The sequence below is a fragment of the Cebidichthys violaceus genome, unplaced genomic scaffold (genome assembly GCF_023349555.1).
Source record: "Cebidichthys violaceus isolate CVI_PGR_0920_01 unplaced genomic scaffold, fCebVio1.0.p SCAF_9, whole genome shotgun sequence".
NCBI lineage: Eukaryota > Metazoa > Chordata > Actinopteri > Perciformes > Stichaeidae > Cebidichthys > Cebidichthys violaceus.
Window position 1 is genome coordinate 92,794 of NW_027176975.1, and position 16,230 is coordinate 109,023.

A 16,230-nucleotide genomic window follows, 5' to 3' on the forward strand; every position below is an offset into this window, starting at 1 on the left:
GTATTGTTTTTACAACAGATTAAGTATTGTCTTTACTACAGACTCAGTATTGTCTTTACTACAGACTAAGTATTGTCTTTGTGTTTGTATTGTGACCTAAGTGGAGAGCAGGGCCGCCTTTCAATCAGAGGGTCGGTGGTTCGATCCCCGGCTCCTGCTCTACTAGTCTCATGTCAATGCGTCCTTGAGCAAGACGCTTAACCCCAAAAATTGCTCCCGTAGCTGCGTCTACAGTCTGTAGATAGATACTGAATTGTAAGTCGCTTTGGATAAAAGCGTCTGCTAAATTAATGTAATGTCTTTACTACAGACTAAGTATTGTCTTTACTACAGACTAAGTATTGCCCTTACTACAGACTAAGTATTGTTTTTACTACAGACTCAGTATTGCCTTTACTACAGACTAAGTATTGTTTTTACAACAGACTAAATATTGTCTTTACTACAGACTAAGTATTGTTTTTACTACAGACTCAGTATTGCCTTTACTACAGACTAAGTATTGTTTTTACAACAGACTAAATATTGTTTTTACTACAGACTAAGTATTGTCTTTACTACAGACTAAGTATTGTTTTAACTACAGACTAAATATTGTCTTTACTACAGACTCAGTATTGTTTTTACTATAAACTAAGTATTGTTTTTACTACAGACTCAGTATTGCCTTTACTACAGACTAAGTATTGTTTTTACAACAGACTAAATATTGTCTTTACTACAGACTAAGTATTGTTTTTACAACAGACTAAGTATTGTCTTTACTACAGACTAAGTATTGTTTTTACAACAGTCTAAATATTGTCTTTACTACAGACTAAGTATTGTTTTTACAACAGACTAAGTATTGTCTTTATTACAGACTAAGTATTGTCTTTACTACAGACTAAGTATTGTTTTTACAACAGACTAAGTATTGTCTTTATTACAGACTAAGTATTGTCTTTACTACAGACTAAGTATTGTTTTTACTACAGACTCAGTATTGCCTTTACTACAGACTAAGTATTGTTTTTACAACAGACTAAATATTGTCTTTACTACAGACTAAGTATTGTCTTTACTACAGACTAAGTATTGTTTTTACAACAGACTAAGTATTGTCTTTACTACAGACTAAGTATTGTTTTTACTACAGACTAAGTATTGCCCTTACTACAGACTAAGTATTGTTTTTACTACAGACTCAGTATTGCCTTTACTACAGACTAAGTATTGTTTTTACAACAGACTAAATATTGTCTTTACTACAGACTAAGTATTGTCTTTACTACAGACTAAGTATTGTTTTTACTACAGACTCAGTATTGCCTTTACTACAGACTAAGTATTGTTTTAACTACAGACTAAATATTGTCTTTACTACAGACTCAGTATTGTTTTTACTATAAACTAAGTATTGTTTTTACTACAGACTCAGTATTGCCTTTACTACAGACTAAGTATTGTTTTTACAACAGACTAAATATTGTCTTTACTACAGACTAAGTATTGTTTTTACTACAGACTCAGTATTGCCTTTACTACAGACTAAGTATTGTTTTTACAACAGACTAAATATTGTCTTTACTACAGACTAAGTATTGTCTTTACTACAGACTAAGTATTGTTTTAACTACAGACTAAATATTGTCTTTACTACAGAGTCAGTATATGTTTTACTACAGACTAAGTATTGTTTTAACTACAGACGAAGTATTGTCTTTACTACAGACTAACTACAGACTAAGTGTTGTTTTCACTACGGACTATGTATTGTTTTAACTACAGACAAAGTATTCTTTTTACTACGGACTAAGTATTGTTTTAACTACAAACTAAGTATTGTCTTTACTACAGACTAAGTATTGTCTTTACTACAGACTAACTACAGACTAAGTGTTGTTTTCACTACGGACTATGTATTGTTTTAACTACAGACAAAGTATTCTTTTTACTACGGACTAAGTATTGTTTTAACTACAAACTAAGTATTGTCTTTACTACAGACTAACTACAGACTAAGTGTTGTTTTTACTACGGACTATGTATTGTTTTAACTACAGACTAAGTATTGTCTTTACTACAGACTAAGTACTGTTTTCACTACAGACTAGGTATATTTTTACTACAGACTAAGTATTGTTTTTACTACAGACTCAGTATATTTTTTACTACAGACTCAGTATTGTCTTTACTACAGACTAAGTATTGTTTTAACTACAGATTAAGTATTGTCTTTACTATAGACTAAGTCAGAGGTCTTCAACAGGGGGTCCGCGACCCCTAGGGGGTCTGCGGAGGTACTGCAGGGGGTCCGCAAAATTTTTGGTTGATTTGACAATTTTTAATTTTTTCAAGGACTGAGTATCTTTTTTACTACAGACTCAGTTTGGAGCTTGTAAATAGAAGAAGTTCATGTTTCAATAAATACATTATTCTATGAAAAAAGAGAAGGAAAGAGGTTTCTGTTTACCGGAAGTAGGTTACGTCTTCTCCTGACGTCATCAGAGCGCGTCCCTAGCAGCTGATCCTCCGTCAGAATGAAGCGGTGGTTTCGGACCGGAGCGACCTTGTTGGTTGGAGCGGGAATCGGAGCCTCAGCGATCCGCCTGCTGAGCGTCAGCGGCCGGGTTGAGGAGGAGGAGAAACACGGTCCTTATCCGGGTCATCCGGGTCTTTTGAGCAGAGTCCCGGTGGTCCCGGTACCGAGAGTCCAGGCTTCCGAGCTGACGGTGTGTGTGTCTCTCTCTCTCTCTCTCTCTCTCTCTCTCTCTCTCTCTCTCTCTCTGTGTGTGTGTGTGTGTGTGTGTGTGTGTGTGTGTGTGTGTGTGTGTGTGTGTGTATTATATAATATTATACGTTATAACACATGTGGAACATATCAGATGAGGTTTCTATTTAAAAGAAGCTCAAATGAAGAAGTGAAGTAAAGTTTGTTTCTGTGATTGTTCGTTTAAAAAAGAGAAACAATGACATCATTCAAAAAACTTTATATTTATATTTATTTTTGAAGTTTCCTCAGATTTCAAAAGGAACACAACAAGTGAGAAGTGATGTTCACAGTAAACAATATTAATAATAATTATATAACTTCAGAAAGTGATATACATATTCATTCACACAGGATTTATGTATTTAAGTACACACGTGTGTACAAGCTAAACAAACAGGAAGTGATGTCATGTGTATAGTCTTCTATTGTTGATGACAATCATTTTATGTAAAAACTGAATATATGATCGTCTGCTTTGATGAAACTTTATTCAGTGTGAACAAATTAACACTGAAGCTTTCTATCTCTACTTGTTTACCTGTTGTGCGTTGACCAGGTGAGTCCAGGTGGGTCAGGAGCCGTGATGAAGTACGGCTTTCCCTCATTGGCTAACGTCAAAACCAGAGAGTCCTACGTCACCTCGTACGACCCCCGCACACGCACTGCATCCTGGGTAATAGAGAAACTAAACCCCACCTCCCTAAGCGGACCATCAGACAGGAAGTACTGCAACTTCAAAGAGGACGACAGGTGAGACAGAAATAAACAGGAAGACAGGTAAAAACATGATGTCAGACAGGTGAAAGTAATGAGAACCCCCCGCCCCCAGCGTGCACATCTTCCACAGGTCGACCAACGCAGACTTTAGGGGGAGTGGCTTTGACAGAGGTCACCTGGCAGCTGCAGCCAATCACAAGTGGAGTCAGAAAGCGATGGAAGACACTTTCTACCTGAGCAACGTGGCCCCACAGGTTCTCACACACACACACACACAGTCTCACACACACTCACTCACACAGAGACACACACACACACACACACACACACACACACACATAGTCAGTCTGTGTGTGTGTACAACACTACCTGATCTGATGATGTCACACATAGAACCCTCACCTGAACCAGAACACCTGGAACAATCTGGAGAAACTGTGTCGCTCTCTCACCAAACGTTACCTCAACGTCTACGTCTGCACCGGACCACTCTACCTGCCCAGGTAACCGCTTCTTCTTCCGTGGTGTGGGAGGGGCTACAGGACGACATCATCAGGTGTGTGTGTGTGTGTGTGTGTATGTGTGTTTCAGGCAGGAGGCTGATGGGAAACTCTACGTCAGATATCAAGTTTTAGGACGAAACCATGTCGCCGTGCCGACTCATTTCTTCAAGGTGAGTCTGACGACGATGATGATGATTGTTTATTGTTTCTCATTTTGAGATCTTGCAAGTCCTTTACTTGTTGAATAATCTCTGTGAAAGCCTCCTTTTGTTGTTGTAGGAGTTCACATACCTGAGTTATAGGTTATAGAGTTATAGGGTTATAGAGTTATAGAGTTATAGGTTATAGAGTTATAGGGTTATAGAGTTATAGGGTTATAGAGTTATAGGTTATAGAGTTATAGAGTTATAGGGTTATAGAGTTAAAGGTTATAGGATTATTGAGTAATAGAGTTATAGGGTTATAGAGTCATAGAGATAGGGTTATAGGGTCATAGAGATAGAGTTATAGGGTTATAGGGTTATAGAGTTATAGGGTTATATAGTCATAGAGATAGATTTACAGGGTCATAGAGATAGAGTTATAGGGTTATAGAGTTATAGAGTCATAGAGATAGGGTTATAGAGTTATAAAGTTATAGAGTCATAGAGATAGGGTTATAGAGTCATAGAGATAGAGTTATAGGGTCATAGAGATAGAGTTATAGAGTCAGAGATAGAGTTATAGGGTTATATAGTCATAGATATAGAGATAGGGTTATAGAGTTATAGGGTCATAGAGATAGTTATAGGGTTGTAGAGTTATAGGGTTATATAGTCATAGAGATAGGGTTATAGAGTCATAGGGTTATAGGGTTATAGAATCATAGGGTTATAGAGTCATAGGGTTATAGGGTCATAGGGTTATAGAGTCATAGGGTTAGTTATAGTCATAGGGTTATAGAGTTATATAGTTATAGAGTCATAGGGTTATAGAGTCACAGGGTTATAGAGTCATAGGGTTATAGAGTCATAGTCATAGGATTATAGAGTTATAGTCATAGGGTTATAGAGTTATAGGGTCATAGGGTTATAGAGTCATAGAGTCATATGAGATGAGGGTTACAACGACACCAACACTTAAAGGAAACATGGTGTTCATGTGTTTCTTTTAATGACAGCAGTCAATATAACAACTGAGGGCACTTGGGCTCTTGTCTGTACTTGGACCTGGAGCCAGAGAGCTACTCCGACTACTACTCGCAGGAGAGTGAGTGTTGCCATCTTCACCACATGGGAGTGTAAAAAATGCAGATATTGTTGTCTGCTCTTCAGCTGGTTGACGCACGCTCTTTGTCCGCAGGGGGGGGGGGGGGGGGGGGGGGGGGAGAGAGAGAGAGAGAGAGAGAGAGAGAGAGAGAGAGAGAGAGAGAGAGAGAGAGAGAGAGAGAGAGAGAGAGAGAGAGAGAGAGAGAGAGAGAGAGAGAGAGCTGATTGGTTCTCCTGTTCCTCCTCAGGTGCTGATCCTGGAGCAGGTAGACGGTAAAGGGGTGGAGCTTCGGTCGTACGTTTTACCCAACGAACCAATAGATGAGCAGGTTCCTCTGGAGCGTTTCCTAGTTCCCATAGAAACCATCGAGAGAGCCTCAGGACTCCATTTTGTTCCAAACATCATGAAGAGGACCAGCAACCTGCAGGCCATCACGGCCAGATGACCACTACCCACAATGCTCCTCTTCAGATGGACTTTGTCCCTATAGTTATGTGTGATCATGGAAGTCATCATGTGATGAATCTGAATGTTTGTGTAAAATATTTATTATTTCAAATAAATTCTGATTAGTTTTTAAATTAACTTATTAAATATTTAAAATATCTAAACCTGTTTTGTTTTTTTAGACACTCAATGGCTTTAATGTTGTCTGTAAATTAAAACATGAATTATCTTTGATGTTAAATTCTGCAGATGATCATTAAAACATCTCTAGTTTTACATATTTTTATGCTCATAAATTGTTTTTTTTTAAGTTCTATGTAAATGAAGAGTAGATTGAGACTTCAATTTGTCAAAAAAAACATTTATTCCAACATTAAAGACATACTATATCAGAAACAGCGTGAAAATAAATCATTAGGATTTAAAAAATAAAAGCCACATTATTAATCTGGAAACAACCACTGATCCAATCAGAATGCGTCTCCATTGGTCAGCTGTGATGTCACTTCCTGCTCTGTAAATAAACACTAAAAAGTATACGTCCTTTCTGACAGAATTAATTGTTTTTAAGCAGCAATAATAAATCAAAATAACAGTGTCTGTTGTTGTAGTTCATCTCTGTGCTCAGAGTTAATGTGACGTCCTTCACTATATACACACAGACACACGTTATATTCTTAGTTGGAATATATATATATATATATTTGACACAAATGAATATTTGATGGTGAACTGTGAGAATTAAATCTTTAGTCCCACTCTGACAGGAAGTGATGTCACTACAGCTATCTGCATCCCAATTGGCCGGCTGTCAGCTGACTGTTGTCCAGCTCGGTGAAGTCGTCGTCGTCGTCTTCTTCTTCGTCGTGTGAGGAGATGACGTCGGACAGAAGGAAGCGTCTCTCCTCCTGCGTCTCCTCCTGCTTCTTCTGTCGGCCGAGTCTCCTCAGCTTCTCCTTCAGGAGAGGAGCCACCTTCAGCTGCAGGAAGTCGATGACCTCTGGACAACAGGAAGTGATGTCACAGGTTACAACAGGAAGTGACATCACAGGTTACAACAGGAATTGACGTCACAATTTACGTCTTTAATGTTTATGTTCATGAACGGGAAGCTGTGTACTTTATGAAGTACATTATATAGTAAGATAGAGCACCCCTAGTACTGACATATAAAGTATTGCAGTACTGACAGATAAAGCATTGCAGTACTGACATATACAGTATCGCAGTACTGACAGATAAAGTATCGCAGTGCTGACATATACAGTATCGCAGTATTGACATATAAAGCATCGCAGTACTGACATAAAGTATCGCAGTGCTGACATATACAGTATCGCAGTACTGACAGATAAAGCATCGCAGTGCTGACATATACAGTATTGCAGTACTGACAGATAAAGCATCGCAGTACTGACATATACAGTATCGCAGTACTGACAGATAAAGTATCGCAGTGCTGACATATACAGTATCGCAGTACTGACAGATAAAGTATCGCAGTGCTGACATATACAGTATCGCAGTACTGCCATAAAGTATCGCAGTGCTGACATATACAGTATCGCAGTACTGACATAAAGTATCGCAGTGCTGACATATACAGTATCGCAGTACTGGCATATAAAGCATCGCAGTACTGACATATAAAGTATCGCAGTGCTGACATACACAGTATCGCAGTACTGACAGATAAAGTATCGCAGTACTGACATATACAGTATCGCAGTACTGACAGATAAAGTATCGCAGTGCTGACAGATAAAGTATAGCAGTACTGACATATAAAGTATCGCAGTACTGACAGATAAAGTATCGCAGTACTGACATATACAGTATCGCAGTACTGACAGATAAAGCATCGCAGTACTGACAGATAAAGTATCGCAGTACTGACATATACAGTATCGCAGTACTGACAGATAAAGTATCGCAGTGCTGACATATACAGTATCGCAGTACTGACAGATAAAGTATTGCAGCGCTGACATATACAGTATCACAGTACTGACAGATAAAGTATCGCAGTTCTGACATATACAGTATTGCAGTACTGACATATACAGTATCGCAGTACTGACAGATAAAGTATCACAGTACTGACCTCCGTAGGATAAACTGGTCCAGTTGGGAACTCTGGACACTTTCAGTCTGTGGAAACTCTTCTGAACACACACAGGAGTCACTTTTCTGAAAAACAAGAACACACTTAGTACAATAGTAATACTACATAAACACCAGTATTACTGCTACTAATGTTACTGGTTTAACTCCTTATTTTCTCTCTTATATCTTGATCCATCAGCTGACGTTTGACCTCACCCAATAGTCTGAGCGACCTCGTCCCAGTCGATTTCTGCTGCGTCATCCACACGCATGTTGTACAGCCTGAAACATAGTTGTTATTATTATTATTATTATTGATATTGTTGTTGATTCAGAACAAACTGGGAAAATATTTTCTTTGTTTAACTTAATTATTAATTTAAGTTGTTCGATAAATAAGTTTCAAAAGTGAAAAACTGTATTTTTGAATGAGCTAAACATTAAGTGATACTTAACCTTTGATGTTCTGCTGCTCACACTGACATCAGAGTTATGATAATGGTTTGTTTATTATAAAATATTATGATATTAAGGGATGAATACACTTAAAACTAATAACATTTAAACATGATCTCTGATTTTTCACCTGAATTGAAAATAATCAAGGGTTGATTAGGGGTTATATCCTGTTGGTCTTTCAAAAGAAAACATGTGGACAGGAAACAGCAGCTGTTGGTTGAGTTTTATTTTGAAAGGATGTGTGTTATAAGATCTTACGTGTTGATGAGCTGGATTTTAGCCTCGACTCCTTCAGGTCCTCTGTTGAAGGTGCTGACACCTGAAGCCAGTTTAACCTTCAGTAACGAGAACCTGAAGCACAAACATCATACATCAGACCTGAAGACCTGAAACACAAACATCAGACCTGAAGACCTGAAGCACAAACATCAGACCTGAAGACCTGAAGCACAAACATCAGACCTGAAGACCTGAAGCACAAACATCAGACCTGAAGACCTGAAGACCTAAAGACACCTGAAGACGTGAGCAGCTTCAACACCTGAAGACTTGGACCTGAAACTCAGGTGTCATATCAGCACTGTAGCATCACAACTATTTGTATCTGCATGTTTCGGTGTTGCACTTGAACCTCCTTATGTGTCTGTTTTCATGTGATCCAGAGTACCGGTCCAGTACAGTAAAGTAGAAGTATCAGAACCAGACCCAGCAGGTGTACTGACCACTTGAGCCGACACTGGGTCCAGGATCTGGTCCCGACCTTCTGACTGATCTCCTTCCAGGGCAGGTTGTTACACAGCAGGTTCCTGGTCAGACCAGGATCGGCAGAATTCTGATGGACCAGAGTCTTAAGGTGATCTTTTAGAGCCTGCTTCAATCTGGACTCCTCATCTGAACTCCAATAACCCTGACCTGAAGCTGGACGGATACACACACACACACACACACACACACACAGGTAAAACACAAAGGTAACACACACACTCACAGGTTTTACACACACACACACACACACACACACACACACACACACACACACACACACACACACACACACACACACAGGTAACACGTTCTTCGACAGTTTTCTGCACGTTAAAATTTGATCAGTGTTAGTAAGACTACTTGTGGTGGGCGGGGCTAAACTGTATTTTCCATGCTGATCACTGATCAATACATCCCACCTGCTAGAGCTGCAGTGAACTCATGAATGAATATGTCTGAAGAGTTCTAACAGAACCTCAGGAGTCGGGTGTTTACCGATGTGGGAGAAGCGTTTCTCTATAGAGAACACGCTGCGGTTCATCTTCTCAGAGATCCTCCTCCAGTCGTTACCATGGAGGTTCTGTAACTTCATCAGAGAACGCACCTCCTCCTCTGAGAACCTGAGTGAGGACACCCACAGGTAGAACATCAACACACAGAGAACATTAACCCTCCGTGTCTCCACGTTCTGGCTGGAGAACCCACGTATAGATACAGAGGGTTCTTGTCTGAGAACAGAAACGGGTTCAGGTTCCATTTAACCTCTGACCTTCCCATGTAGTTCCTGTCGTCAAAAATCTTCTTGGCTCTTGTGTAAACCTGGTGACACGAACGAGGAATCCCCTCAGCTGTGGAGACAGACAGGCAGAGAGAGACAGACAGGCAGTTAGAGACAGACAGTTAGGGAGAGACAGACAGGCAGTTAGAGACAGACAGGCAGGGAGAGACAGACAGGCAGAGAGAGACAGACAGGCAGGGAGAGACAGACAGGACAGGCAGAGAGAGACAGACAGGGAGGGAGAGACAGACAGGCAGAGAGACAGACAGTCAGGGAGAGACAGACAGGCAGTTAGAGACAGACATTACATTACATTACATTACAGTCATTAAGCAGATGCTTTTATCCAAAGCGACTTACAAAAAGTCCATTCAACATTGGTAATCAAAAGAACTACTAGTCACCAGAAGTCATAAGTGCATTTCCTTTTCCAAACAGAGCAGAAACAAGAAAAACAGTTAGTGCTATAAGTAATACGAATACAATAAGTGCAACAAGCTAGTATGAATACAATAAGTGCTAAGTGGAAGGCTCAGGGTAGCACTTCCTGAAGAGGTGGGTTTTCAGCCTGATGAAAGATGGGCAGCGACTCTGCTGTCCTGACATCAGTGGGAAGTTCATTCCACCACTGAGGGGTCAGGACAGAAAACAGCCGGGTCGATCGGCCGCCGGGCGACGGGGCGACCGATCGCCCCGAGGCAGCAAAGAGAGGTGGTCGGGCGGGGGTGTAAGGCTTGACCGTGGTCTGGAGATAGGAAGGAGCTGTTCCTTTCACTGCCCTGTATTCTAGCACCAGACTCTTAAACTGGATGAGCTCTTACAGGGAGCCAGTGTAGAGAACGGAGAAAGGAAGTTGTGTGGGAGAACTTGGGGCGATTGAACACCAGGCGAGCTGCGGCTTTCTGGACAAGCTCCAGAGGTCTGATGGCCAGCGAGTAGAGAGTGTCAGTAGTCCAGGCGGGAGATGACAAGAGCCTGGATGAGAACCTGCGCCGTCTCGTCAGTCAGGAAAGGACGAATCCTCCTGATGTTGTAGAGCAGGAATCTGCAGGAGCGTGTAACGGATGAAATGTTTGCCGAGAATGACAGTTGGTCATCCAGGGTCACACCCAGGTTCCTCGCAGTCCGAGTTGGCGTCACCACGGTATCATCAATGGTGATGGACAGGTCCCGGTGCGAGCAACCCTTCCCCGGGAGGAACAGTAGCTCAGTTTTGTCCAGGTTGAGCTTGAGGTGGTGTGTTGTCATCCACTTGGGTGTCACCGGGGGGAAATGACAAGACCAGCTGGGTGTCATCAGCATAACAATGGTAGGAGAAGTCATGCGAGCGAATAACAGAACCCAGAGATGTTGTGTAGAGCGAGAAGAGAAGGGGGCCCAGGACTGAACCTTGAGGAACCCCCGTAGTCAGCATGCGTGGTTCCGACACGGCCCCCCTCCAGGTCACCTGGTAGGATCGACCCATCAGGTAGGATGCAAACAGGGAGAGTGCAGAGCCTGAGACGCCCATCCCCTCAAGGGTGGAGAGGAGGATTTGATTGGTCACAGTGTCAAACGCCGCAGACAAGTCCAGGAGAATCAGGACAGAGGAGAGAGAGTTAGCTCTTGCGGTGGGAGACAGTCAGGGAGAGACAGACAGGCAGGGAGAGACAGACAGGCAGAGAGACAGACAGGCAGGGAGAGAGAGACAGGCAGGGAGAGAGAGACAGGCAGAGAGAGACAGACAGGCAGAGAGAAACACGGGGGGGGGGCCTTGATTTACAGGACAGTCGTGTATCCCCGCAAAGACTACAGTACCACAAAGACTATAGTACCACAAAGACTACAGTATCGCAAAAACTACAGTACCACAAAGACTACAGTACCCAAAACGCTACAGTACCACAAAGACTACAGTACCGCAAAGACTACAGTACCGCAAACACTACAGTACCGCAAAGACTATAGTACCACAAAGACTACAGTACCCAAAATGCTACAGTACCACAAAGACTACAGTACCACAAACACTACAGTACCACAAAGACTACAGTACCACAAAGACTACAGTACCGCAAAGACTATAGTACCACAAAGACTACAGTACCGCAAACACTACAGTACCACAAAGACTATAGTACCACAAAGACTACAGTACCCAAAACGCTACAGTACCACAAAGACTACAGTACCGCAAACACTACAGTACCGCAAAGACTATAGTACCACAAAGACTACAGTACCGCAAACACTACAATACCACAAAGACTACAGTACCACAAAACCTAGAGTACTACAATACTGCAGTATCAGGAGGACCATCACGATGAAGATGTTTCTGTATTTGTTTACAGGGTGACAAGGTTTGTGTTTGTTTACGTACCGATCCTCTCCAGGAAGTGATGTTGTGCTCTAAGCTTCTTGATCTCCGTCTCCTGCTCTTTGTACCTCTGAGGAAACAGAAGCTGATTGGCCGAGGTGATGCCTGTCAGAGCCAGGAAGTCGGCCACATTCTCTCTAATTTGGTGATTCTCCTGCTGAGAGCACCGCCCCAAACGCAGAGACACACCTGGAGGGAGAAGAACAGGTGAACTTTCCATATGTGAAGTATTACTGTCTTGATGTTTGGTGTTTTTGCCGAATTAGTAACTTGTTGTCTGAAATATTTTCTGTATTTGTACCTTACTTTTTGTAGTATTAGTACCTTGTTGTTAAAAGTATTTGAAGCACTGCAGGTCATGCCTAAGCAGTTTGAAGTGTTTGCTATATTAGTACATAATTGTTTGAAGTATTTCCCGTATATGCCCCTTGTTGTTTAGACTATTTGAAGTGCTGCAGATGGTATCTGCATAGTTTTAAGTGTTTGCTATGTCAGCACCTTGTTGTTTGCAGTATTAGTATCTTGCTCTACAAATTCTATCTCAGTAGTTTGAAGTTTTTGCCGTACAGAAGAATTCTGTCAAATTGATCACTGAATGGATAATTATATGTTTATAGATTTCTTTATTGCTCATGCATGCATGACCATCTAACTGACATTCATATATGAATATAAAGTAATTTAATAACTACTTCATTGTATCACTGTATGCCGATGAACTCTTTTGCCGGGGCTCCTCCATGACCAGGCATTATCAATTTACTCGACGAGGGCGGAGTCAACAGGGAGTTTCCCGTAGACTCTTTGTCCGACTTACAATTCAGTATCTATCTACACACCGTAGACGCAGCTACGGGAGCAATTTTGGGGTTAAGTGTCTTGCTCAAGGACACATTGACATGAGACTAGTAGAGCCGAGTCTCATAGTCGAATCGCAGACCCTCTGATTGAAAGGTGGCCCCGCTCTCCAGTTAGCCACGGTCACCCATTCAGAGAAAATTACTTTTTTTCTTTTTCCCGTCATGATTTCAATGTGCAAGCAGCACCAGCCGGAGGTAGCCAGCCGGAGAGAAGACGGGTTACTGCGAGGCAAAGTATTATATGAGTAAAGTGAAAAACTAAAAATGATTCACGTTAGCCTAAAGTTGTTTTAAAATGCTTTCCATTGGTTCTTATGTAGTCCCAAAATAACCACTGTAAGAGGACTGGATTCCTATAAGCACATTTTGTAACCAGCATTGATAAAGAAAAGATACGGTCTCAAGCTCTTTGATCCTTATAAACAGTTGATCACTTGAACCGTGAACACTATGAGTGTTCTCCACCATACTAGTACCTTGCTGTTTAAACTGTTTGAAGCGATGTAGGTCGTATCTCAGCAGTTTCTTGATCTGATCGACTGATCTCTCCTTGATCTCTGGAACAAACTCCTGCAGCTCCTCCAACAACGCCCAGTCCACCCTGACAACACAGGTAGTACACCGTTTATCACTCACATGGACAAGAATAATACTCTACTAACACAGGCTTTGCCTTCTTTTCAAAATCTTTATATCTTTTATAGCATACCATTCATCTCACGTTACAAATTTTTCAAACAAAAAAACCTTGTTATGACTGTATCGATACATGATTCCTCTCTGAACGTCACAACCGTATCTCACAACATCTCAGTACGCCACGACTGCATCTCTAAACGTCACGACTGCATCTCTAAACGTCACGACTGCATCTCTAAACGCCACGACTGCATCTCTAAACGTCACGACTGCATCTCTAAACACCACGACTGCATCTCTAAACGCCACGACTGCATCTCTAAACGTCACGACTGCATCTCTAAATGCCACGACTGCATCTCTAAACGCCACGACTGCATCTCTAAACGTCACGACTGCATCTCTAAAGCCACTACTGCATCTCTAAACGTCACGACTGCATCTCTAAACGTCACGACTGCATCTCTAAAGCCACTACTGCATCTCTAAACGCCACGACTGTCTCACAAACATACGACTGTCTCACAAACTTACGACTGTGTCTCACAAACTTACGACTGTCTCACAAACCTACGACTGTGTCTCACAAACTTACAACTGTCTCACAAACCTACGACTGTGTCTCACTAACCTAAAACTGTCTCACAAACTTACAACTGTGTCTCACAAACGTATGACTGTGTCTCACAAACGTACGACTGTGTCTCACAAACTTACGACTGTGTCTCACAAACCTACGACTGTGTCTCACAAAAGTACGACTGTCTCACAAACTTACGACTGTCTCACAAACTTACGACTGTGTCTCACAAACTTACGACTGTGTCTCACAAACCTACGACTGTGTCTCACAAACTTACGACTGTGTCTCTTTCTTTTTTGTTAAATAATACAAAAGAACTCACTGCTCTTCCACTACAGCTGCTTTTGTTACTGGATTCTTCTTTGCTCCTCTTCCTCCTCCTGTCGTCGTCGTCTTCTTCTCTCTCCCTCCTCTCCTCTGCTGTTTTCTCTTCTTCTTCGTCTCTCCTACAATTTCTCCTTCCTGTAACATAACCTCCACCACACTCCCATCTTTCTTTTTCTTCATGCCGGTGTTGTTATGGTCTGTTGTTATCGTGGATACGCCTTCTTCAATCAGCCCAGTCTTGTGTTTTTTCTTCTTCTTCTTTTCTGTCTCACTGGTTTCTACAATGACCGGCGTCTCCTCCACCACTTCCTGTTTCTCCTTCTTCTTCTTCTTCTTCTTCTGGCTGCTTGTATCTACATTGGCAGCAGAGGGAGGAAGACAGACCTCTTCTTCCTCCCTTTTCTTCTTCTTCTTCTTCTTCTTCTTCTCTACTCTCTCAGGTGTATCGATGTCCACAGGTAAAGGACATTCTTCTACTTCTGACCTCCTCCTCTTCTGATGGAAGGGAGAACCTGCTGAAGGATTCATGACAGGAGGAGGTGATGGAGGAGGAGATGATGTAGGAGATGATTTGACGCTGCTTGTTGTTGAAGCTGTAAACAAGAAACCAAATGAAACAGCGTTGAGCAGACGGTTCTACATATTATATGTAACGTGATGGTAGATCCATGTTTATCTGTAACCACAGCAACTAGAACAACTACAACAATGAAGCAGAATAACATCACAAGGACACACTGGGAATCGAACCTGGAGTGCACAAAGAAAAAACATATGGGTTGTATACAGGAAGATTCATCTGGGGATTACATTTACTAAACATTTAATAAACACGTATTACGATCAGGTTCGTCTCACTTATCGATCAATAGATGTTGTTCATCTGTGCTTCCTTTGTTTGTTTGTTGTCTACGTAATCAGATGACGTATTAACCGAATAATTTTCCTTTGATCCGGATGTTATTGATTGTTTGATCTCTACACGTGATGTTTTTAATAATTTAAGAGACTCAGAGAACAACAACAACAGCTGCTAGTCCGCGAACACAAAGCACGCGCAGTGGAAGCAGTATGTCTGAACACCGGGTCTCCAGACTCAGACCTCAGTCCGGGTCCGGTTCCGGGTCTGAAATGTAATATATAATATATATAATAATATAATAATATAATTTGAATCACTCACCGTCTCAAACGTTCCTCTGCGGCTGCACGCGGGCGGAAGGCGGCAAGCTGCTTGCTTACTTCCTGTTTCCTACTAGCGCATGCGCAGTGAGTCTCAAAGAGCAGGCGATGAGGAGGTCCCACTCTGACTGAGTTTCCTGATCCTTTATTGTAATGTAACGTTGTACTTTATAAAGTACTGAACTCTTTATTTACTGTTTGTTCTGTTTTATAAACCTCTCATTATTAATTTATTTTACTCTGTTTATTGGAACTTATTTCTGTCTTTGTGCTGCTGCAGCAACCATAAAGGTACATTTTACTTATGAGTACTTTTACTTTGGTTTAGTACTTCTGTACTGTCATTAAAGTAAAGTTTCTCATTACATTCCAGTCATTTAGCAGACGCTTTTATCCAAAGCAACTTACAATTCAGTATTTATCTATACACCATAGGCACAGCTACAGGAGCAATTTTGGGGTTAAGTGTCTTGCTCAAGGACACATTGACATGAGCAGAGCA

The 16,230-nt window shown here is 41.4% G+C and overlaps 2 protein-coding genes across 3 annotated transcripts; one reads left to right on the forward strand and one right to left on the reverse strand.

Moving 5' to 3' along the window:
* Positions 1-2,507: 2,507 nt before the first annotated feature.
* Positions 2,508-6,021, forward strand: endog (endonuclease G). 2 transcript variants are annotated; one of them, XM_068703186.1, is made up of 6 exons: positions 2,508-2,714; positions 3,312-3,505; positions 3,585-3,726; positions 3,866-3,975; positions 4,064-4,145; positions 5,471-6,021. In XM_068703186.1, the coding sequence occupies exons 1-6, from the start codon at positions 2,523-2,525 to the stop codon at positions 5,666-5,668; spliced, it is 918 nt and encodes a 305-aa protein (XP_068559287.1). In that variant the 5' UTR covers positions 2,508-2,522; the 3' UTR covers positions 5,669-6,021. The 2 variants fall into 2 exon arrangements, 1 of the variants encoding a protein (XP_068559287.1); XR_011102148.1 differs by adding an exon at positions 5,135-5,223 and having other exon boundaries at positions 3,585-4,145; positions 5,471-5,561.
* On the reverse strand, positions 6,015-15,808 carry LOC137866909 (transcription termination factor 1-like). The gene is made up of 11 exons (XM_068703185.1): positions 15,730-15,808; positions 14,542-15,139; positions 13,474-13,598; positions 12,141-12,326; positions 9,770-9,848; positions 9,496-9,620; positions 8,958-9,153; positions 8,494-8,586; positions 7,993-8,058; positions 7,775-7,860; positions 6,015-6,670 (listed from the first exon to the last, which is right to left on the reverse strand). Exons 2-11 carry the CDS (start codon positions 15,072-15,074, stop codon positions 6,456-6,458), a joined length of 1,704 nt encoding a protein of 567 aa, XP_068559286.1. The 5' UTR covers positions 15,075-15,139; positions 15,730-15,808; the 3' UTR covers positions 6,015-6,455.
* Positions 15,809-16,230: the final 422 nt, after the last annotated feature.

What these genes read in the sequence shown, in the direction of transcription:
- endog (XM_068703186.1), top strand. Translation starts at nt 2,523, where the DNA reads ATGAAGCGGTGGTTTCGGACCGGAGCGACCTTGTTGGTTGGAGCGGGA. An exon ending in AACTTCAAAGAGGACGACAG is followed by an intron (nt 3,506 to 3,584) that starts GTGAGACAGAAA and finishes CCCCGCCCCCAG; the next exon opens with CGTGCACATCTTCCACAGGT. An exon ending in GGACCACTCTACCTGCCCAG is followed by an intron (nt 3,976 to 4,063) that starts GTAACCGCTTCT and finishes TGTGTGTTTCAG; the next exon opens with GCAGGAGGCTGATGGGAAAC.
- LOC137866909 (XM_068703185.1), bottom strand. Translation starts at nt 15,074, where the DNA reads ATGAATCCTTCAGCAGGTTCTCCCTTCCATCAGAAGAGGAGGAGGTCA. An exon ending in GCAGCTGTAGTGGAAGAGCA is followed by an intron (nt 13,599 to 14,541) that starts GTGAGTTCTTTT and finishes CTGTGTTGTCAG; the next exon opens with GGTGGACTGGGCGTTGTTGG. An exon ending in GACCAGTTTATCCTACGGAG is followed by an intron (nt 6,671 to 7,774) that starts GTCAGTACTGTG and finishes CCTGTTGTCCAG; the next exon opens with AGGTCATCGACTTCCTGCAG.